The sequence below is a fragment of the Oncorhynchus gorbuscha genome, linkage group LG22 (genome assembly GCF_021184085.1).
Source record: "Oncorhynchus gorbuscha isolate QuinsamMale2020 ecotype Even-year linkage group LG22, OgorEven_v1.0, whole genome shotgun sequence".
In the NCBI taxonomy this organism is placed as follows: Eukaryota; Metazoa; Chordata; class Actinopteri; order Salmoniformes; family Salmonidae; genus Oncorhynchus; species Oncorhynchus gorbuscha.
Window position 1 is genome coordinate 39,745,892 of NC_060194.1, and position 25,575 is coordinate 39,771,466.

Genomic DNA, 25,575 nt, shown 5'->3' on the forward strand with positions numbered 1-25,575 from the left:
TAGTTTTTTTTATGACACTACCCAAAATAGCGTACGCCATGAACATGACGGGGCCGAAGCTCCAAAACAAACACACAAAGAGCAATAAATACACGAGACCCATTACAACAATACACGGGACGAGACCCTTAATAACAATACACGGGACGAGACCCGTAACAACAATACACGGGACGAGACCCGTAACAACAATACACAGGACGAAACCCATAACAACATTACACGGGACGGGACCCGTATTAACAATACACAGGACGAAACCCATAACAACAATACACAGGACGAAACCCATAACAACAATACACGGGACGAGACCCGTATTAACAATACACAGGACGAAACCCATAACAACAATACACGGGACGACCCGTATAACAATACACGGGACGAGACCCGTATTATCAATACACGGGACGAGACCCGTAATAACAATACACGGGACGAGACCCGTTACAACAATACACGGGACGAGACCCGTTTCAACAATACACGGGACGAGACCCGTAACAACAATACACGGGACGAGACCCGTTACAACAATACACGGGACGAGACCCGTAATAACAATACACGGGACGAGACCAATAATAACAATACACGGGACGAAACCCATAACAACAATACACGGGACGAGACCAATAATAACAATACACGGGACGAGACCAATAATAACAATACACGGGACGAAACCCATAACAACAATACACGGGACGAGACCCATATTAACAATACACGGGACGAGACCCATAACAACAATACACGGGACGAGACCCGTAATAACAATACACGGGACGAAACCCGTAACAACAATACACGGGACGAGACCCGTATTAACAATACACAGGACGAAACCCATAACAACAATACACAGGACGAAACCCATAACAACAATACACGGGACGAGACCCGTATTAACAATACACAGGACGAAACCCATAACAACAATACACGGGACGAGACCCGTAATAACAATACACGGGACGAGACCCTTAATAACAATACACGGGACGAGACCCGTAACAACAATACACGGGACGAGACCCGTAACAACAATACACAGGACGAAACCCATAACAACAATACACGGGACGGGACCCGTATTAACAATACACAGGACGAAACCCATAACAACAATACACAGGACGAAACCCATAACAACAATACACGGGACGAGACCCGTATTAACAATACACAGGACGAAACCCATAACAACAATACACGGGACGAGACCCGTATTAACAATACACGGGACGAGACCCGTAATAACAATACACGGGACGAGACCCGTAATAACAATACACGGGACGAGACCCGTAATAACAATACACGGGACGAGACCCGTAATAACAATACACGGGACGAGACCCGTTACAACAATACACGGGACGAGACCCGTTTCAACAATACACGGGACGAGACCCGTAACAACAATACACGGGACGAGACCCGTTACAACAATACACGGGACGAGACCCGTAATAACAATACACGGGACGAGACCAATAATAACAATACACGGGACGAAACCCATAACAACAATACACGGGACGAGACCAATAATAACAATACACGGGACGAGACCAATAATAACAATACACGGGACTAAAACCCATAACAACAATACACGGGACGAGACCCATATTAACAATACACGGGACGAGACCCATAACAACAATACACGGGACGAGACCCGTATTAACAATACACAGGACGAAACCCATAACAACAATACACAGGACGAAACCCATAACAACAATACACGGGACGAGACCCGTATTAACAATACACAGGACGAAACCCATAACAACAATACACGGGACGAGACCCGTATTAACAATACACGGAACGAGACCCGTAATAACAATACACGGGACGAGACCCGTAATAACAATACACGGGACGAGACCCGTAATAACAATACACGGGACGAGACCCGTAATAACAAGTACACACTAACACGGTAACACACAAGGCGATAGAACAGAGCACAGGTACTCACAAGACCAATGGACATGGAACAAAAATCAACAAGGACCAAGGAGAACAGAGGGCACATATCTACACATACTAATCAGGGGGAATGGGAACCAGGTGTGCGTAATGAGAGAAGACAGTCCGGGGTCGGTGGTAATGATCCAGTTCAGTGACGCCTAGAAGGGAATGAGCAGCAGTACCGGGGAATCTGTGACAGTTTAAGCCTTATCCTTCCACGCAGGTGTTTGTGAACAGAGCGAGACGCCTGTCCTTGAGATTCCTACTGCAGTAAGCCATCACAATAAAGCTGGGGTGAGACAGGGACTGAGGCATCTATCCTGCCTGGCAGCTTCTGTGGCTTATAGGAGGACAAACCAAGGACAGACACCTCACTCCAGGCACTTGTGGACACATTTGTCTCTCTTTCTTTCTCTTGAACCCACCCTCTACCCTTCTTTCTACCTCTTTCTATCTATCTCAACCTCTCTCCCTCTCATCTCTCTCTCTGAATGACTCCACCCTTCTTTCTATCTCAACCTCTCTCCCCCTCATCTCTCTCTCTGAATGACTCCACCCTCTACCCTTCTATCTATCTCAACCTCTCTCCCCCTCATCTCTCTCTCTGAATGACTCCACCCTCTACCCTTCTATCTATCTCAACCTCTCTCCCCCTCATCTCTCTCTCTGAATGACTCCACCCTCTACCCTTCTATCTATCTCAACCTCTCTCCCCTCATCTCTCTCTCTGAATGACTCCACCCTCTACCCTTCTATCTCAACCTCTCTCCCCTCATCTCTCTCTGAATGACTCCACCCTCTACCCTTCTATCTATCTCAACCTCTCTCCCCCTCATCTCTCTCTCTGAATGACTCCACCCTCTACCCTTATATCTATCTCAACCTCTCTCCCCCTCATCTCTCTCTCTGAATGACTAAGCCAGGGCAGACAGATACAGGAATATAGATACAGAGGCTCCATACACAGTGTTGTGAATTAATTGGATATGTTTAGAGGACTGAAAATATGGTTTTATTTGTGCTGCTGAGGGAGGGAGGGATGGAGGGATGGAGGGTGGGTGGGTGGGTGGGTGGAAAAAGAGGGATAGATGGATGGATAAAAACCTTGTTTATGCTTCTTTTGATGAGTCAACCTGTCCGCCTGTAAACCTGTCTGCCTGTCAACCTGTTAACCTGTCTGCCTGTCAACCTGTCTGCCTGTCATCCTATCTGCCTGTCAGCCTGTCTGACAGTCAGCCTGTCTGCCTGTCAACTTGTTAACCTATCTGCCTGTCTGACAGTCAGCCTGTCAACCTGTCTGCCTGTCAACCTGTCTGACAGTCATCCTGTCTGCCTGTCAACTTGTTAACCTATCTGCCTGTCTGACAGTCAGCCTGTCAACCTGTCAACCTGTCTGCCTGTCAACCTGTCTGACAGTCAGCCTGTCTGCCTGTCAACTTGTCAACCTGTCAGCCTGTCTGACAGTCAGCCTGTCTGCCTGTCAACTTTTCAACCTGTCAGCCTGTCTGCCTGTCAACTTGTCAACTTGTCAACCTGTCAGCCTGTCTGCCTGTCAACTTGTCAACTTGTCAACCTGTCAGCCTGTCTGACTGTCTTTTCATCTTTATCTGTTTGTGTTTCCATTTGTGGCCCTGTTAATATTGTGTTAATACTGTCTTAAACTCATAGGTGCACGAGAAGAGAATTCTCTTCGATTATAATCACAGCCGTATATATTCCCCCCCAAGCAGACACATCGATGGCTCTGAACGAACTTTATTTGACTCTTTGCAAACTGGAAACCATACATCCTGAGGCTGCATTCATTGTAGCTGGGGATTTTAACAAGGCTAATCTGAAAACAAGACTCCCTAAATTGTATCAGCATATCGATTGCGCAACCAGGGCTGGAAAAACCTTGGATCATTGTTACTTTAACTTCCGCGACGCATATAAGGCCCTGCCCCGCCCTCCTTTCAGGAAAAGCTGACCACGACTCCATTTTGTTGATCCCTGCCTACAGACAGAAACTAAAACAAGTAGCTCCCACGCTGATGTCTGTCCAACGCTGGTCCGACCAAGCTGATTCCACACTCCAAGACTGCTTCCATCACGTGGACTGGGATATGTTTCGTATTGCGTCAGATAACAACATTGACGAATACGCTGATTCGGTGTGCGAGTTCATTAGAACGTGCGTTGAAGATGTCGTTCCCATAGCAATGATTAAAACATTCCCTAACCAGAAACCGTGGATTGATGGCAGCATTCACGTGAAACTGAAAGCGCGAACCACTGCTTTTAATCAGGGCAAGGTGTCTGGCAACATGACCGAATACAAACAGTGCAGCTATTCCCTCCGCAAGGCTATCAAACAAGCTAAGCGTCAGTACAGAGACAAAGTAGAATCTCAATTCAACGGCTCAGACACAAGAGGCATGTGGCAGGGTCTACAGTCAATCATGGACTACAAGATGAAATCCAGCCCAGTCACGGACCAGGATGTCTTGCTCCCAGGCAGACTAAATCACTTTTTTGCCCGCTTTGAGGACAATACAGTGCCACTGACACGGCCTGCAACGAAAACATGCGGTCTCTCCTTCACTGCAGCCGAGGTGAGTAAGACATTTAAACGTGTTAACCCTCGCAAGGCTGCAGGCCCAGACGGCATCCCCAGCCGCGCCCTCAGAGCATGCGCAGACCAGCTGGCCGGTGTGTTTACGGACATATTCAATCAATCCCTATACCAGTCTGCTGTTCCCACATGCTTCGAGAGGGCCACCATTGATCCTTTTCCCAAGAAAGCTAAGGTAACTGAGCTAAACGACTACCGCCCCGTAGCACTCACTTCCGTCATCATGAAGTGCTTTGAGAGACTAGTCAAGGACCATATCACCTCCACCCTACCTGACACCCTAGACCCACTCCAATTTGCTTACCGCCCAAATAGGTCCACAGACGATGCAATCTCAACCACACTGCACACTGCCCTAACCCATCTGGACAAGAGGAATACCTATGTGAGAATGCTGTACATCGACTACAGCTCGGCATTCAACACCATAGTACCTGGGTCTCGACCCCGCCCTGTGCAACTGGGTACTGGACTTCCTGACGGGCCGCCCCCAGGTGGTGAGGGTAGGCAACAACATCTCCACCCCGCTGATCCTCAACACTGGGGCCCCACAAGGGTGCGTTCTGAGCCCTCTCCTGTACTCCCTGTTCACCCACGACTGCGTGGCCACGCACGCCTCCAACTCAATCATCAAGTTTGCGGACAACACAACAGTGGTAGGCTTGATTACCAACAACGACGAGACGGCCTACAGGGAGGAGGTGAGGGCCCTCGGAGTGTGGTGTCAGGAAAATAACCTCACACTCAACGTCAACAAAACTAAGGAGATGATTGTGGACTTCAGGAAACAGCAGAGGGAACACCCCCCTATCCACATCGATGGAACAGTAGTGGAGAGGGTAGTAAGTTTTAAGTTCCTCGGCATACACATCACAGACAAACTGAATTGGTCCACTCACACAGACAGCATCGTGAAGAAGGCTCAGGAGGCTGAAGAAATTTGGTTTGTCACCAAAGGCATTCACAAATTTCTGCAGATGCACAATCGAGAGCATCCTGGCGGGCTGTATCACCGCCTGGTATGGCAACTGCTCTCAGAGGGTAGTGAGGTCTGCACAATGCATCACCGGGGGCAAACTACCTGCCCTCCAGGACACCTACACCACCCAATGTTACAGGAAGGCCATAAAGATCATCAAGGACAACAACCACCCTCCCACTGCCTGTTCACCCTGCTATCATCCAGAAGGCGAGGTCAGTACAGGTGCATCAAAGCTGGGACCGAGAGACTGAAAAACAGCTTCTATCTCAAGGCCATCAGACTGTTAAACAGCCACCACTAACATTGAGTGGCTGCTGCCAACACACTGACACTGACTCAACTCCAGCCACTTTAATAATGGGAATTGATGGGAAATGATGTAAAATATATCACTAGCCACTTTAAACAATGCTACCTAATATAATGTTACATACCCTACATTATTCATCTCATATGCATACGTATATACTGTACTCTATATCATCTACTGCATCCTTATGTAATACATGTATCACTAGCCACTTTAACTATGCCACTTTGTTTACATACTCATCTCATATGTATATACTGTACTCGATACCATCTACTGTATCTTGCCTATGCTGCTCTGTACCATCACTCATTCATATATCTTTATGTACATATTCTTTATCCCCTTACACTGTGTATAAGACAGTAGTTTTGGAATTGTTAGTTAGATTACTTGTTGGTTATTACTGCATTGTCGGAACTAGAAGCACAAGCATTTCGCTACACTCGCATTAACATCTGCTAACCATGTGTATGTGACAAATAAACTTTGATTTGATTTGAAGAGCGATCCGTGTAAACACATATAGTTGATCTCTTACTAGACTACCAGTTCCATAGTGATACATACTACAGGAGTAGCGTACTGTGCAGGAGGCTGTTGGTATCCTCATGATGAAGGCTGTGATGCTGAAACACACGGGTTTTAAATAACAACAAAGCATTTTCTATTGGTCTTCCAACAGTAGCTGAAAATGTCTCCCACGTCTGATCTATCACTGCAGAATTCTTTGTCCAGTCCAGTTCTTCATCATTCACAATGTATCACTCGGACCATGCTATTGGCAGTATATGACGTGTGTTGCCCTTTGACTCCGCTCTGCCTACTGTAGATGGAAATATCTATATATATGTAGATGTACAGTGGGCCAAAAAGTATTTAGTCAGCCACCAATTGCGCAAGTTCTCCCACTTAAAAAGATGAGAGAGGCCTGTAATTTTCATCATAGGTACACTTCAACTAATGACAGACAATATGAAAAAAAAAAAATTGTAGGATTTTTATGAATGTATTTGCAAATTGTGGTGGAAAATAAATATTTGGTCAATAACAAAAGTTTATCTCAATACTTTGTTATACACCCTTTGTTGGCAATGACAGAGGTCAAACGTTTTCACAAGTCTTCACAAGGTTTTCACACACTGTTGCTGGTATTTTGGCCCATTTCTCCATGCAGATCTCCTCTAGAGCAGTGCATTTTTGGGGCTGTTGCTAGGCAACACTGACTTTCAACTCCCTCCAAAGATTTTCTATGGGGTTGAGATCTGGAGACTGGCTAGGCCACTCCAGGACCTTGAAATGCTTCTTACGAAGCCACTCCTTCATTGCCCGGGCGGAGTGTTTGGGATCATTGTCATGCTGAAAGACCCAGCCACGTTTCATCTTCAATGCCCTTGCTGATAGAAGGAGGTTTTCACTCAAAATCTCACGATACATGGCCCCATTCATTCTTTCCTTTACACGGATCGTCCTGGTCGTCCTGGTCCCTTTGCAGAAAAACAGCCCCAAAGCATGATGTTTCCACTCCCATGCTTCACAGTAGGTATGGTGTTCTTTGGATGCAACTCAACATTCTTTGTCCTCCAAACACGACGAGACGAGTTGACATTCTCCCAATCTTCTTCTGGATCTTCCAAATGCTCTCTAGCAAACTTCAGACGGGCATGGACATGTACTGGCTTAAGCAGGGGGACACGTCTGGCACTGCAGGATTTGAGTCCCTGGCGGCGTAGTATGTTACTGATGGTAGGCTTTGTTACTTTGGTCCCAGCTCTCTGCAGATCATTCACTAGGTCCCCTCGTGTGGTTCTGGGATTTCTGCTCACCGTTCTTGTGATCATTTTGACCCCACGGGGTGAGATCTTGCGTGGAGCCCCAGATCGAGGGAGATTATCAGTGGTCTTGTATGTCTTCCATTTCCTAATAATTGCTCCCACAGTTGATTTCTTCAAACCAAGCTGCTTACCTATTGCAGATTCATACTTCCCAGCCTAGTGCAGGTCTATAATTTTGTTTCTGGTGTCCTTTGACAGCTCTTTGGTCTTGGCCATACTGGAGTTTGGAGTGTGACTGTTTGAGGTTGTGGACAGGTGTCTTTTATACTGATAACAAGTTCAAACAGGTGCCATTAAATCAGGGAACGAGTGGAGGACAGAGGAGCCTCTTAAAGAAGAAGTTACAGGTCTGTGAGAGCCAGAAATCTTTCTTGTTTGTAGGTGACCAAATACTTATTTTCCACCATAATTTGCAAATAAATTCATTGGAAATCCTACAATGTGATTTTCTGGATTTTATTTTCTCATTTTGTCTGTCATAGTTGAAGTGTACCTATGATGAAAATTACTCTCATCTTTTTAAGTGGGAGAACTTGCACAATTGGTGGCTGACTAAATACTTTTTTGCCCCACTGTATATCTGTATATATATGTATATATATGTATATATGTATGTGTATATATGTATATATATGTGGATGTATATCTATATATATATGTAGATGTATATCTATATATATATGTAGATGTATATCTATATATATATGTAGATGTATATATATATATATATATGTAGATGTATATCTATATATATATGTTGATGTATATCTATATATATATGTAGATGTATATCTATATATATATGTAGATGTATATATATATATATATGTAGATGTATATCTATATATATATGTAGATGTATATCTATATATATATATATATGTAGATGTATATCTATATATATATGTAGATGTATATGTAGATGTATATCTGTATGTATATGTAGATGTATATCTGTATGTATATGTAGATGTATATCTGTATGTATATGTAGATGTATATCTGTATGTATATGTAGATGTATATCTGTATGTATATGTAGATGTATATGTAGATGTATATCTGTATGTATATGTAGATGTATATGTAGATGTATATCTGTATGTATATGTAGATGTATATCTGTATGTATATGTAGATGTATATGTAGATGTATATGTAGATGTATATCTGTATGTATATGTAGATGTATATCTGTATGTATATGTAGATGTATATCTGTATGTATATGTAGATGTATATCTGTATGTATATGTAGATGTATATCTGTATGTATATGTAGATGTATATGTAGATGTATATCTGTATGTATATGTAGATGTATATCTGGATGTATATGTAGATGTATATCTGTATGTATATGTAGATGTATATGTAGATGTATATGTAGATGTATATCTGTATGTATATGTAGATGTATATGTAGATGTATATGTAGATGTATATCTGTATGTATATGTAGATGTATATGTAGATGTATATGTAGATGTATATCTGTATGTATATGTAGATGTATATCTGTATGTATATGTAGATGTATATCTGTATGTATATGTAGATGTATATCTGTATGTATATGTAGATGTATATGTAGATGTATATGTAGATGTATATCTGTATGTATATGTAGATGTATATCTGTATGTATATGTAGATGTATATCTGTATGTATATGTAGATGTATATGTAGATGTATATCTGTATGTATATGTAGATGTATATCTGTATGTATATGTAGATGTATATCTGTATGTATATGTAGATGTATATGTAGATGTATATCTGTATGTATATGTAGATGTATATGTAGATGTATATGTAGATGTATATGTAGATGTATATGTAGATGTATATCTGTATGTATATGTAGATGTATATGTAGATGTATATCTGTATGTATATGTAGATGTATATGTAGATGTATATGTAGATGTATATCTGTATGTATATGTAGATGTATATGTAGATGTATATGTAGATGTATATCTGTATGTATATGTAGATGTATATCTGTATGTATATGTAGATGTATATCTGTATGTATATGTAGATGTATATCTGTATGTATATGTAGATGTATATCTGTATGTATATGTAGATGTATATGTAGATGTATATCTGTATGTATATGTAGATGTATATTTACATTTACATTTAAGTCATTTAGCAGACGCTCTTATCCAGAGCGACTTACAAATTGGTGCATTCACCTTATGACATCCAGTGGAACAGCCACTTTACAATAGTGCATCTAAATATTTTAAGGGGGGTGGGTGAGAAGGATTACTTTATCCTATCCTAAGTATTCCTTAAAGAGGTGGGGTTTCAGGTGTCTCCGGAAGGTGGTGATTGACTCCGCTGTCCTGGCGTCGTGAGGGAGTTTGTTCCACCATTGGGGAGCCAGAGCAGCGAACAGTTTTGACTGGGCTGAGCGGGAACTGTACTTCCTCAGTGGTAGGGAGACGAGCAGGCCAGAGGTGGATGAACGCAGTGCCCTTATTTGGGTGTAGGGCCTGATCAGAGCCTGGAGGTACTGAGGTGCCGTTCCCTCACAGCTCCGTAGGCAAGCACCATGGTCTTGTAGCGTATGCGAGCTTCAACTGGAAGCCAGTGGAGAGAGCGGAGGAGCGGGGTGACGTGAGAGAACTTGGGAAGGTTGAACACTAGACGGGCTGCGGCGTTCTGGATGAGTTGTAGGGGTTTAATGGCACAGGCAGGGAGCCCAGCCAACAGCGAGTTGCAGTAATCCAGAAGGGGAGATGACAAGTGCCTGGATTAGGACCTGCGCCGCTTCCTGTGTGAGGCAGGGTCGTACTCTGCGGATGTTGTAGAGCATGAACCTACAGGAACGGGCCACCGCCTTGATGTTAGTTGAGAACGACAGGGTGTTGTCCAGGATCACACCAAGGTTCTTAGCGCTCTGGGAGGAGGACACAATGGAGTTGTCAACCGTGATGGCGAGATCATGGAACGGGCAGTCCTTCCCCGGGAGGAAGAGCAGCTCCGTCTTGCCGAAGTTCAGCTTGAGGTGGTGATCCGTCATCCACACTGATATGTCTGCCAGACATGCAGAGATGCGATTCGCCACCTGGTCATCAGAAGGGGGAAAGGAGAAGATTAATTGTGTGTCGTCTGCATAGCAATGATAGGAGAGACCATGTGAGGTTATGACAGAGCCAAGTGACTTGGTGTATAGCGAGAATAGGAGAGGGCCTAGAACAGAGCCCTGGGGGACACCAGTGGTGAGAGCGCGTGGTGAGGAGACAGATTCTCGCCACGCCACCTGGTAGGAGCGACCTGTCAGGTAGGACGCAATCCAAGCGTGGGCCGCGCCAGAGATGCCCAACTCGGAGAGGGTGGAGAGGAGGATCTGATGGTTCACAGTATCGAAGGCAGCCGATAGGTCTAGAAGGATGAGAGCAGATATCTGTATGTATATCTGTATGTATATGTAGATGTATATCTGTATGTATATGTAGATGTATATGTAGATGTATATCTGTATGTATATGTAGATGTATATCTGTATGTATATGTAGATGTATATCTGTATGTATATGTAGATGTATATGTAGATGTATATCTGTATGTATATGTAGATGTATATGTAGATGTATATGTAGATGTATATGTAGATGTATATGTAGATGTATATCTGTATGTATATGTAGATGTATATGTAGATGTATATGTAGATGTATATCTGTATGTATATGTAGATGTATATCTGTATGTATATGTAGATGTATATCTGTATGTATATGTAGATGTATATCTGTATGTATATGTAGATGTATATCTGTATGTATATGTAGATGTATATCTGTATGTATATGTAGATGTATATGTAGATGTATATGTAGATGTATATGTAGATGTATATCTGTATGTATATGTAGATGTATATCTGTATGTATATGTAGATGTATATCTGTATGTATATGTAGATGTATATCTGTATGTATATGTAGATGTATATCTGTATGTATATGTAGCTGTATATGTTATATGGAAGAGAAGAATAGAAGAATGAAAGAAAGGAGGAGAGAATGATAGTAACAAAAATATACTTTTTACGAATGACCTCACCTAGCCAACCCCCAGGGGGACGTGAGTAGTCACACACACACACACACACACACACACACACACACACACACACACACACACACACACACACACACACACACACACACACACACACACACACACACACACACACACACACACACACACACACACACACGCACAGACGTATAAATACAATAACAATTAGAACATGAATAGATTCACTCAAAAGAAATCAGCACATTCCCCCCCCCTGAATAATATCATCCATGGGGATTTCATTAGGCACACAGAAATCTCTCACAATCTCATGTAATTATTCGCTGCTAACAACAACTCGAGCTTCCTGTACCATATATAGAACGAAGCTCTTGACGTTTAAAGCTCAGAAGAACCCCACTAATATTGACCAATCTACAGAAAACCTGAGGGTTATCTCCTAAAATGAATTAAGAGGCATGTTAACCTGTTTCATGTGTTGGGAGGGGAGGCCAGTGTGTAGATAGTGGGTTAACCTGTTTCATGTGTTGGGAGGGGAGGCCAGTGTGTAGATAGTGGGTTAACCTGTTTCATGTGTTGGGAGGGGAGGCCAGTGTGGTAGATAGTGGGTTAACCTGTTTCATGTGTTGGGAGGGGAGGCCAGTGTGTAGATAGTGGGTTAACCTGTTTCATGTATTGGGAGGGTAGGCCAGTGTGTAGATAGTGGGTTAACCTGTTTCATGTGTTGGGAGGGGAGGCCAGTGTGTAGATAGTGGGTTAACCTGTTTCATGTGTTGGGAGGGGAGGCCAGTGTGTAGATAGTGGGTTAACCTGTTTCATGTGTTGGGAGGGGAGGCCAGTGTGTAGATAGTGGGTTAACCTGTTTCATGTGTTGGGAGGGGAGGCCAGTGTGTAGATAGTGGGTTAACCTGTTTCATGTGTTGGGAGGGGAGGCCAGTGTATAAATAGTGGGTTAACCTGTTTCATGTGTTGGGAGGGGAGGCCAGTGTGTAGATAGTGGGTTAACCTGTTTCATGTGTTGGGAGGGGAGACCAGTGTATAAATAGTGGGTTAACCTGTTTCATGTGTTGGGAGGGGAGGCCAGTGTATAAATAGTGGGTTAACCTGTTTCATGTGTTGGGAGGGTAGGTCAGTGTGTAGATAGTGGGTTAACCTGTTTCATGTATTGGGAGGGTAGGTCAGTGTGTAGATAGTGGGTTAACCTGTTTCATGTATTGGGAGGGTAGGCCAGTGTGTAGATAGTGGGTTAACCTGTTTCATGTATTGGGAGGGTAGGCCAGTGTGTAGATAGTGGGTTAACCTGTTTCATGTGTTGGGAGGGAGGCCAGTGTGTAGATAGTGGGTTAACCTGTTTCATGTGTTGGGAGGGGAGGCCAGTGTGTAGATAGTGGGTTAACCTGTTTCATGTGTTGGGAGGGGAGGCCAGTGTGTAGATAGTGGGTTAACCTGTTTCATGTGTTGGGAGGGGAGGCCAGTGTGTAGATAGTGGGTTAACCTGTTTCATGTGTTGGGAGGGGAGGCCAGTGTATAAATAGTGGGTTAACCTGTTTCATGTGTTGGGAGGAGGCCAGTGTGTAGATAGTGGGTTAACCTGTTTCATGTGTTGGGAGGGGAGACCAGTGTATAAATAGTGGGTTAACCTGTTTCATGTGTTGGGAGGGGAGGCCAGTGTGTAGATAGTGGGTTAACCTGTTTCATGTGTTGGGAGGGGAGGCCAGTGTATAAATAGTGGGTTAACCTGTTTCATGTGTTGGGAGGGGAGGCCAGTGTGTAGATAGTGGGTTAACCTGTTTCATGTGTTGGGAGGGGAGGCCAGTGTGGTAGATAGTGGGTTAACCTGTTTCATGTGTTGGGAGGGTAGGCCAGTGTGTAGATAGTGGGTTAACCTGTTTCATGTGTTGGGAGGGAGGCCAGTGTGTGGGTTAACCTGTTTCATGTGTTGGGAGGGTAGGCCAGTGTGTAGATAGTGGGTTAACCTGTTTCATGTGTTGGGATGGGTGGCCAGTGTGTAGATAGTGGGTTAACCTGTTTCATGTGTTGGGATGGGTGGCCAGTGTATAAATAGTGGGTTAACCTGTTTCATGTGTTGGGAGGGGAGGCTAGTGTGTAGATAGTGGGTTAACCTGTTTCATGTGTTGGTAGGGGAGGCCAGTGTGTAGATAGTGGGTTAACCTGTTTCATGTGATTTACAGTAATCTTGTGGATTTTATGGGTGAATCACCTTGTTTTGCTTCAACAGCTGATTAAGGAGACAGACCTTCTATATGATGATTGATGACAGCAATTTACTTTAATGTAGTGATGAATATCACATGATGTACAACCATGATACATGTAGTGAATCAGTCAATGTGTTAGTATTGAAAGGCAGTGATAATCTAGTGATTCAGTCAATGTGTTAGTTTTGAAAGGCAGTGATAATCTAGTGATTCAGTCAATGTGTTAGTATTGAAAGGCAGTGATAATCTAGTGATTCAGTCACTGTGTTAGTATTGAAAGGCAGTGATAATCTAGTGATTCAGTCACTGTGTTAGTATTGAAAGGCAGTGATAATCTAGTGATTCAGTCAATATGTTAGTATTGAAAGGCAGTGATAATCTAGTGATTCAGTCACTGTGTTAGTATTGAAAGGCAGTGATAATCTAGTGATTCAGTCAATGTGTTAGTATTGAAAAGCAGTGATAATATGGCCTATGGTATCACAGCTGGGGGTGTGTGCGAGAGAAAGTATGTGTGGGCGTCTGTCTGTCTTTCCGTCTGTCCTCTCACTGCCCTGCTCACCTATCCTTCCATGTCTGTCTCTCAATCAGCCAATCTATGAGTATTGTATCTGGTATGGTGTGGGTACATCTGATGAGACAGCATTGTCTGGTGTTGGCTGTAGGACAAAGACAGTCTAGCGATATTTTTTAGAACATTTTTGCCGTAGGGCCCGTCTCACAATCATCAGCGACTCTGGGTGACAGGCTCATGCTGTGTACTGTAAGTATGACGGATTGGTCTGGCCCCCTGGTGGCTTGTTTGGGGCGGAGGGAGAGAGAAGGATCAGAGCATAGACAGAACAGTAGTTTCACTCCAAGAAAGAGAAGGGGGTTATAGAGAGATGTAGTCAATGCGGAATCCCTAGCTAGTTAACTGTGTGATGCACTCGGAAAGACAGACATGGAGTGTGTGTACATGCCTGTGTTTGTTTGCTTGTGCATGTGAATGTCTGTGTGTGCAAGCAAAACAAAATGAGTGCCAAAGTAAACCAACCACAATACCATCCATCACTCCATCCCTGCCAGTCTCAGACCCCACTCCCATCCCTGCCAGTGTCAGACCCCACTCCATCCCTGCCAGTCTCAGACCCCACTCCATCCCTGCCAGTCTCAGACCCCACTCCATCCCTGCCAGTCTCAGACCCCACTCCATCCCTGCCAGTCTCAGACCCCACTCCATCCCTGCCAGTCTCAGACCCCACTCCATCTCTGCCAGGTCACTTACCCTCCATGGGAGTGTTGCTGTCGGGCCGGTTTGCAAACACAACATCCACGTACTCCAGCTGCATCCTCTGTAGGGAGCTCCTCAGTCCTGGGGACAGAGAGAGGGAGAGGGAGGGGAGTAGGTGGAAAGAGAGAGAGGGAATGGGTGGGTGGAAAGAGAGAGTGGGAGGGGGTGGTTGGAAGGAGGGAGAGGGAGGGAGGAGGGTGGGTGGGTGGAAGGAGGGAGAGGGAGAAGGGTGGGTGGAAGGAGAGAGAGGGGGGAGGAGGGTGGGTGGAAGGAGAGAGAGGGAGGAGGGTGGGTGGAAAGAGGGAGAGGGAGGAGGGTGGGTGGAAAGAGGGAAAGGGAGGAGGGTGGGTGGAAAGAAGGAGAGGGAGAGGGGTGGGTGGAAGGAGGGAGAGGAGGGTGGGTGGAAAGATAGAGAGGGAGTGTGGTGGAAAGAGAGAGAGGGGGATTGAGGTGGGGAGGTAGAGAGGGGGAGTGAGGTGGGGAGAGAGAGAGGGGGCGTGAGGTGGGGAGAGAGAGGGGGGAGTGAGGTGGGGAGAGAGAGAGGGGGAGTGTGGTGGGGAGAGAGAGGGGGGAGTGTGGTGGGGAGAGAGAGGGGGAGTGAGAGAAAGAAAGAAGTGGACACATGTTAGAAACCTGCGGTTACAGAAAACCACAAGCCTCGGATAAAGTGAGAGAAGGGTCGGAGACCTTTCCCCCCTCAGTCGCAATCATCCAGTCAGATAAAGTGAGAGAAGGGTCGTAGAGACCTTTCCCCCTCTGTCTCTATCATCCAGTCAGATAAAGTGAGAGAAGTGAGAGACCTTTCCCCCTCTGTCTCTATCATCCAGTCAGATAAAGTGAGAGAAGTGAGAGACCTTTCCCCCTCTGTCTCTATCATCCAGTCAGATAAAGTGAGAGAAGTGAGAGACCTTTCCCCTCTGTCTCTATCATCCAGTCAGATAAAGTGAGAGAAGGGTCGTAGAGACCTTTCCCCTCTGTCTCTATCATCCAGTCAGATAAAGTGAGAGAAGTGAGAGACCTTTCCCCCTCTGTCTCTATCATCCAGTCAGATAAAGTGAGAGAAGGGTCGTAGAGACCTTTCCCCTCTGTCTCTATCATCCAGTCAGATAAAGTGAGAGAAGGGTCGTAGAGACCTTTCCCCCTCTGTCTCTATCATCCAGTCAGATAAAGTGAGAGAAGGGTCATAGAGACCTTTCCCCTCTGTCTCTATCATCCAGTCAGATAAAGTGAGAGAAGGGTCGTAGAGACCTTTCCCCTCTGTCTCTATCATCCAGTCAGATAAAGTGAGAGAAGGGTCGTAGAGACCTTTCCCCCTCTGTCTCTATCATCCAGTCAGATAAAGTGAGAGAAGGGTCGTAGAGACCTTTCCCCCTCTGTCTCTATCATCCAGTCAGATAAAGTGAGAGAAGGGTCGGAGAGACCTTTCCCCCTCTGTCTCTATCATCCAGTCAGATAAAGTGAGAGAAGTGAGAGACCTTTCCCCCTCTGTCTCTATCATCCAGTCAGATAAAGTGAGAGAAGTGAGAGACCTTTCCCCTCTGTCTCTATCATCCAGTCAGATAAAGTGAGAGAAGGGTCGTAGAGACCTTTCCCCTCTGTCTCTATCATCCAGTCAGATAAAGTGAGAGAAGGGTCGTAGAGACCTTTCCCCCTCTGTCTCTATCATCCAGTCAGATAAAGTGAGAGAAGGGTCGTAGAGACCTTTCCCCCTCTGTCTCTATCATCCAGTCAGATAAAGTGAGAGAAGTGAGAGACCTTTCCCCTCTGTCTCTATCATCCAGTCAGATAAAGTGAGAGAAGGGTCGGAGACCTTTCCCCCTCTGTCTCTATCATCCAGTCAGATAAAGTGAGAGAAGTGAGAGACCTTTCCCCCTCTGTCTCTATCATCCAGTCAGATAAAGTGAGAGAAGGGTCGTAGAGACCTTTCCCCTCTGTCTCTATCATCCAGTCAGATAAAGTGAGAGAAGTGAGAGACCTTTCCCCTCTGTCTCTATCATCCAGTCAGATAAAGTGAGAGAAGTGAGAGACCTTTCCCCTCTGTCTCTATCATCCAGTCAGATAAAGTGAGAGAAGGGTCGTAGAGACCTTTCCACCCTCTGTCTCTATCATCCAGTCAGATAAAGTGAGAGAAGGGTCGTAGAGACCTTTCCCCCCTCTGTCTCTATCATCCAGTCAGATAAAGTGAGAGAAGGGTCGTAGAGACCTTTCCCCCTCTGTCTCTATCATCCAGTCAGATAAAGTGAGAGAAGGGTCGTAGAGACCTTTCCCCTCTGTCTCTATCATCCAGTCAGATAAAGTGAGAGAAGGGTCGTAGAGACCTTTCCCCCTCTGTCTCTATCATCCAGTCAGATAAAGTGAGAGAAGGGTCGTAGAGACCTTTCCCCCTCTGTCTCTATCATCCAGTCAGATAAAGTGAGAGAAGGGTCGTAGAGACCTTTCCCTCTGTCTCTATCATCCAGTCAGATAAAGTGAGAGAAGGGTCGGAGACCTTTCCCCTCTGTCTCTATCATCCAGTCAGATAAAGTGAGAGAAGTGAGAGACCTTTCCCCTCTGTCTCTATCATCCAGTCAGATAAAGTGAGAGAAGTGAGAGACCTTTCCCCTCTGTCTCTATCATCCAGTCAGATAAAGTGAGAGAAGTGAGAGACCTTTCCCCTCTGTCTCTATCATCCAGTCAGATAAAGTGAGAGAAGTGAGAGACCTTTCCCCTCTGTCTCTATCATCCAGTCAGATAAAGTGAGAGAAGGGTCGTAGAGACCTTTCCCCTCTGTCTCTATCATCCAGTCAGATAAAGTGAGAGAAGGGTCGTAGAGACCTTTCCCCCCTCTGTCTCTATCATCCAGTCAGATAAAGTGAGAGAAGGGTCGTAGAGACCTTTCCCCCCTCTGTCTCTATCATCCAGTCAGATAAAGTGAGAGAAGGGTCGTAGAGACCTTTCCCCTCTGTCTCTATCATCCAGTCAGATAAAGTGAGAGAAGGGTCGGAGACCTTTCCCCTCTGTCTCTATCATCCAGTCAGATAAAGTGAGAGAAGTGAGAGACCTTTCCCCTCTGTCTCTATCATCCAGTCAGATAAAGTGAGAGAAGTGAGAGACCTTTCCCCTCTGTCTCTATCATCCAGTCAGATAAAGTGAGAGAAGGGTCGGAGACCTTTCCCCTCTGTCTCTATCATCCAGTCAGATAAAGTGAGAGAAGTGAGAGACCTTTCCCCTCTGTCTCTATCATCCAGTCAGATAAAGTGAGAGAAGGGTCGGAGACCTTTCCCTCTGTCTCTATCATCCAGTCAGATAAAGTGAGAGAAGTGAGAGACCTTTCCCCCTCTGTCTCTATCATCCAGTCAGATAAAAGCGGCAATCAGCAGTTGAAACAATAACAAAACGTCTCCCCGCAGAAACAGCTGAGGGATGTGGGGCTGAAGAAATGTAACCACTCTCAAATTCATAAACAATGCTATGGATTCAATGACCATCCATGATATAAAAATGTTTTGAGGCTATATAGTGTTTGTTTACTTTGCCTTTGTTTACAAACATTGTATTTAAACAAGCTTGAGGTACGACAGTTAAACCAAGCTCATGAGGCATTTATAAGTTATATCTTCAAGAATCAGTATCGTTACTTTATAAATCCAAAATGTATGTAGCAACTGCAGATTGTCCTTTTAAAGTTTTTCTGTTTGAATACTGAGAGGAGAAAGGGATGAGGGGGTAGAGGAATGAGGGGGTAGAGGGATGAGGGGGTAGAGGGATGAGGGGGAGATATGAATGAGGTATTGTGAAACAGTATGTCAGCTCAGCTCCATTCATAAACACTGACAGAGGAGAGGAGACAGGGATGAAAGGATGGAGAGGAGGAGAGGAAGAGAGGAGACCGAGATGAAAGGATGGAGAGGAGGAGAGGAAGAGAGGAGACCGAGATGAAAGGATGGAGAGGAGAGGAAGAGAGGAGAATGAGATGAAAGGATGGAGAGGAGGAGAGGAAGAGAGGAGAACGAGATGAAAGGATGGAGAGGAGGAGAGGAAGAGAGGAGACCGAGATGAAAGGATGGAGAGGAGAGGAAGAGAGGAGACCGAGATGAAAGGATGGAGAGGAGAGGAAGAGAGGAGAACGAGATGAAAGGATGGAGAGGAGAGGAAGAGAGGAGACCGAGATGAAAGGATGGAGAGGAGAGGAAGAGAGGAGACCGAGATGAAAGGATGGAGAGGAGAGGAAGAGAGGAGACCAAGATGAAAGGATGGAGAGGAGGAGAGGAAGAGAGGAGACCGAGATGAAAGGATGGAGAGGAGAGGAAGAGAGGAGACCAAGATGAAAGGATGGAGAGGAGGAGAGGAAGAGAGGAGAACGAGATGAAAGGATGGAGAGGAGAGGAAGAGAGGAGACCGAGATGAAAGGATGGAGAGGAGGAGAGGAAGAGAGGAGACCGAGATGAAAGGATGGAGAGGAGAGGAAGAGAGGAGACCGAGATGAAAGGATGGAGAGGAGGAGAGGAAGAGAGGAGACCGAGATGAAAGGATGGAGAGGAGGAGAGGAAGACAGGAAAGACAAAGGGAGGATGGAAAGGTGCCCCTAAGTGTGTACATCTGTGTGTTCTTAAGAGTGTATTTATGTGTATATATGTGTGTGTGTGTGTACACCCAAGTGTGTGTGAGATTAGTTAAAGTCTTCAGAGTTAATCCCAGGGAGTCGTTCTCTCCCCTGTTACCATCCACACATCTTAATCCTTGTCCTGTCATCTCCAGCCTGGTAATACCAAGAACACCTATTATTATACACACACACACACACAGACACACACACACAGGCACGCCTAATCTGAGCCAGCTCTGCGTTGCAATGACTTGCACATTTCTCTGTCTCCTTTGTCTCAGCGATCAGCCACATTTAAGGCTCTGAAGTGACACACACACACACACACACACACACACACACACACACACACACACACACACACACACACACACACACACACACACACACACACACACACACACACACACACACACACACACACACACACACACACACACACACACACACACACATGACTTGCACTTTTCTCCGTCTCACTGATCAGGCGAGGAAGTGGGTGGTTGGAGAGGGGATAGAAGGAGAATAAATAAAAAGCATCCTATTGGTGGATAAAGGAGGAAAACAAGTATGTCCTGTTTAAAAACTTGACAATGATACTGTCTCACTCTCAGAGCCTGTCAATCACTCTACTCTTGTCAAGAACTCCATCAGTTAGTAAACAAAAATGTAAAATTACTTTTTAAAATTAGGATTCAATCCTCTGTCAATCAATCAATACATACAGTAAAACCACCAACAAACAACCACATCAACCAATGCTGTTCTAAAATGCCCCTCCCTCCCTCCCTCCCTCCCTCCCTCCCTCCCTCCCTCCCTCCCTCCCTCCCTCCCTCCCTCCCTCCCTCCCTCCCTCCCTCCCTCCCCTCCCTCTCTCTCTCTCTCTCTCTCTCCCTCTCTCCCTCTCTCTCTCCCTCTCTCTCTCTCCCTCTCTCTCCCTCTCCCTCTCTCTCCCTCTCCCTCCCTCCCTCCCTCCCTCCCTCCCTCCCTCCCTCCCTCCCTCCCTCCCTCAGTAAACATATTATTCGGTTCTTCCTTGGGGGGAAAGTTAGAAGCTGACATGAATGTTAATACTATATGAGAGTGCTGAGTCACTGCAGGAGAGGTGCAGGCACTGTGCCGTGGACAGGACGCTGTTGTGCTGGATCAGGGAATTGAATAGGGGTAGTGTGTGTATAAACACAGTGTCTGGGTGTCAGGGTGAGTTTGTTTAATCCCAGAAAAATACTAAAATAGGAGACTGGAGGAACTGAGAGGGTAAATAGGAGAGGTAAGGAGAGGACAGGAGAGGAGAGGATAAGACAGAGGGGAGGAGAGAGAAGGAGAAGAGAGGAGACCAAAGGAGAGGAGAGGAGAGGAGAGGAGAGGAGAGAGAGAGAGGAGAGGAGAGAACAGGAGAGAACAGGAGAGAACAGGAGAGAACAGGAGAGAACAGGAGAGAACAGGAGAGAACAGGAGAGAACAGGAGAGAACAGGAGAGAACATGACACAAAGGTATGGATACAGGGGGACTTCCAGATTTTGCTCGCCTGAAGTAGAGTATCTCATGATGAGCTGTAGACCACACTATTTGGCAAGAGAGTTTTCATATATTTTTTTGTGGCTGTTTATTTACCACCACAGAAGGACTCTGGCACTAAGACCGCACTGAGTCAGCTATATAAGGAAATAAGCACAAGGGAAACCGCCACACCCAGAGGCGGCGCTCCTAGTGGCCGGGGACTTTAATGCAGGGAAACTTAATTTTAAATCAGTTTTACCTCATTGCTATCGGCATGTTAAATGTGCAACCAGAGGGAAAGAAATTATAGATCACCTTTACTCCACACACAGAGACGCGTACAAAGCTCTCCCTCGCCCTCCATTTAGCAAATCTGACCATAATTCTATTCTCCTGATTCCTGCTTACAGGCAAAAATTAAAGCAGGAAGCACCAGAGACTCGGTCTATAAAAAAGTGGGCAGATGAAGCAGATGCTAAACTACAGGACTGTTTTGCTATCACAGACTGGAATATGTTCCAGCATTCTTCCGATGGCATTGAGGAGTACACCACATCAGTCACTGGCTTTATCAATAAGTGCATCGAGGACGTCGTTCCCACAGTGACTGTTCGTACATTCCCCAACCAGAAGCCATGGATTACAGGCAACATTTGCACTGAGCTAAAGGGTAGAACTGACACTTTCAAGGAGTGGGACTCTAACCCGGAAGCTTATAAGAAATCCTGCTATGCCCACAGATGAACTATCAAACAGGCAAAGCGCCAATACAGGACTAAGATTGAATCATACTACACCGGCTCCAATGCTCATCTTATATGGCAGAGCCTGCAAACTATTACAGACTACAAAGGGAAGCACAGCCTCGAGCTGCCCAGTGACACGAGCCTATCAGATGAGCTAAATCACTTCTATGCTCGCTTCGAGGCAAGCAACACTGAGGCATGCATGAGAGCGTCAGCTGTTCTGTACGACTTTGTGATCACGCTCTCCATTTCCGACATGAGGAAGACCTTTAAACAAGTCAACATTCACAAGGCCACTGGGCCAGACGCATTACCAGGACGTGTGCTCCCGGCATGTGCTGACCAACTGGCAGGTGTCTTCACTGACATTTTCAACATGTCCCTGATTGAGTCTGTAATACCAACATGCTTCAAGCAGACCACCATAGTCCCTGTGCCCAAGAGCACTAAGGTAACCTGCCTAAATGACTACAGACCCGTAGCACTCACTTCCATAACCATGAAGTGCTTTGAAAGGCTGGTAATGGCTCACATTAACACCATTATCCCAGAAACCCTAGACCCGCTCCAATTTGCATACAGCTCAAACAGACCTACAGATGATGCGGTCCTTCTGTGGTCCTTCTGTAGCTCAGTTGGTAGAGCATGGCGCTTGTAACGCCAGGGTAGTGGGTTTGATCCCCGGGACCACCCATACGTAGAATGTATGCACACATGACTGTAAGTCGCTTTGGATAAAAGCGTCTGCTAAATGGCATATATTATTATTATTATTATTGATGCAATCTCTATCGTACTCCACACAGCTCTTTCCCACATGGACAAAAGAAACACCTATGTGAGAATGCTATTCATTGACTACAGCTCAGCGTTCAACACCATAGTGCCCTCAAAGCTCATCAATAAGCTAAGGATCCTGGGACTAAACACTTCCCTCTGAAACAGGATCCTGGACTTCCTGGCGGGCTGCCCACAGGTGGTGAGCGTAGGTAGCAACACATCTGCCACGCTGATCCTAAATACTGGAGCCCCTCAGTGGTGCATGCTCAGTCCCCTCCTGTACTCCTTGTTCACCCACGACTGCATGGCCAGGCACGACTCCAAACCATCATTAAGTTTGCAGACGACACAACAGTGGTAGGCCTGATCACTGACAACGATGAGACCGCCTATAGGGAGGAGGTCAGAGACCTGGCCGGGTGGTGCCAGAATAACAACCTATCCCTCAACGTAATCAAGACTAAGGAGATGATTGTGGACTACAGGAAAAGGAGGACCGAGCACGTCCCCATTCTCATCACATTGGCTACCCAGACAATTTGCATTGTGCCTCCACATTGACTCTGTACCAGTACCACCTGCACATAGCCTCCATATTGACTCTATACCGGTACCACCTGTATATAGCCTCCACATTGACTCTGTACCGGTACCACCTGTATATAGCCTCCACATTGACTCTGTACCGGTACAACCTGTATATAGCCTCCACATTGACTCTGTACCAGTACCACCTGTATATAGCCTCCACATTGACTCTGTACCAGTACCACCTGTATATAGCCTCCATATTGACTCTATACCGGTACCTCCTGTATATAGCCTCCACATTGACTCTGTACCGGTACCACCTGTATATAGCCTCCACATTGACTCTGTACCGGTACCTCCTGTATATAGCCTCAACATTGACTCTGTACCGGTACCACCTGTATATAGCCTCCACATTGACTCTGTACCAGTACCCCCTGTATATAGCCTCCACATTGACTCTATACCGGTACCTCCTGTATATAGCCTCCACATTGACTCTGTACCGGTACCACCTGTATATAGCCTCCATATTGACTCTATACCGGTACCTCCTGTATATAGCCTCCACATTGACTCTGTACCGGTACCACCTGTATATAGCCTCCACATTGACTCTGTACCGGTACCACCTGTATATAGCCTCCATATTGACTCTATACCGGTACCTCCTGTATATAGCCTCCACATTGACTCTATACCGGTACCTCCTGTATATAGCCTCCACATTGACTCGATACCGGTACCTCCTGTATATAGCCTCCATATTGACTCTATACCGGTACCTCCTGTATATAGCCTCCATATTGACTCTATACCGGTACCTCCTGTATATAGCCTCCACATTGACTCTATACCGGTACCTCCTGTATATAGCCTCCATATTGACTCTATACCGGTACCTCCTGTATATAGCCTCCACATTGACTCTATACCGGTACCTCCTGTATATAGCCTCCACATTGACTCTATACCGGTACCTCCTGTATATAGCCTCCACTTTGACTCTATACCGGTACCTCCTGTATATAGCCTCCACATTGACTCTATACCGGTACCTCCTGTATATAGCCTCCACATTGACTCTATACCGGTACCTCCTGTATATAGCCTCCACATTGACTCTATACCGGTACCTCCTGTATATAGCCTCCACATTGACTCTATACCGGTACCTCCTGTATATAGCCTCACTACTGTTATTTTTACTGTCATTTTACAGTTTTTTTTATTTATTTGTATTTCTTTACTTATCTATTGTTCACCTAATACCTAGTTTGTACTTAAAAATTGCACTGTTGGTTAGGGCTTGTAAGTAAACAGTTCACTGTAAGGTCTACACCTGTTGTGTTCGGCGCACGTGACAAAGAAACTTTGATTTGACCTTGAGTGCTAATGTCCATGGTCTATCATATTAGAGACTGCTTCCACAAACAAACAAACAAACAAAGGCTTTACAAATGAACCAACTCAATCTCCCAGAGACATCCGACCCTGAGCGACATACAGGTACTTCAAAAGAGGAGGTCAAGATCAACGGAGCGCACTGGAGGAAATTAATCACAAGGGAACTGTGGTAGAAAGAGAGGGGGAGAACAGGAGGAGGGGGGGGGATATAGAGGTGAACTGAGGCATGGGGTTATGTGAAGGATGAGACAGATGGGAGAGGAAATCAGACAGTCTACCTTCAATGATGTGCTTCCTGTTGAGTCCTCTCTCGGTTTCGGCTCTGGAAAATAACATAGAAGTGAATATACAGATCATTGGAGGCTGCTGAGGGGAGGACGGACAATAATAATGTCCAGAACAGAGCAAATGGAATGGCATCAAACACCTGGAAACCATGGAAACCATGGAAACCATGTGATGTATTTGATACCATTCCACCTATTCCGCTCCAGCTATTACCACGAGCATGTCCTCCCCAATGAATGTGCCACCAGCCTCCTGTGATAAACACACAGAAAAGTATACACACAAGGAGAAACTCATTAGATCCATGAACTGGTCCCACCAGCCAACAAGATGCCTACAAATTGCTGAAAAGACAAGAGACACAAATCCAGGAAAATAATCCTGCAGAAACCGGTCATGTGGATTATAATGAATGGATTTTTATTTGCGGTTGATACAATAATT

General features: G+C 45.4%; 1 protein-coding gene across 1 annotated transcript in view; it reads right to left on the reverse strand.

Annotated features, from left to right (window-relative positions):
• kcnab1b (potassium voltage-gated channel subfamily A regulatory beta subunit 1b) overlaps nt 1-25,575 on the reverse strand; it is a 97,612-nt gene that overhangs the window by 13,790 nt on the left and 58,247 nt on the right. Inside the window, exons 7-8 of the mRNA XM_046322022.1 lie at nt 25,122-25,165; nt 15,288-15,374 (exon numbers count right to left, since the gene is read on the reverse strand). Coding sequence (XP_046177978.1) covers nt 15,288-15,374; nt 25,122-25,165 — 131 coding nt within the window. The remainder of the gene's footprint in view (nt 1-15,287; nt 15,375-25,121; nt 25,166-25,575) is intronic.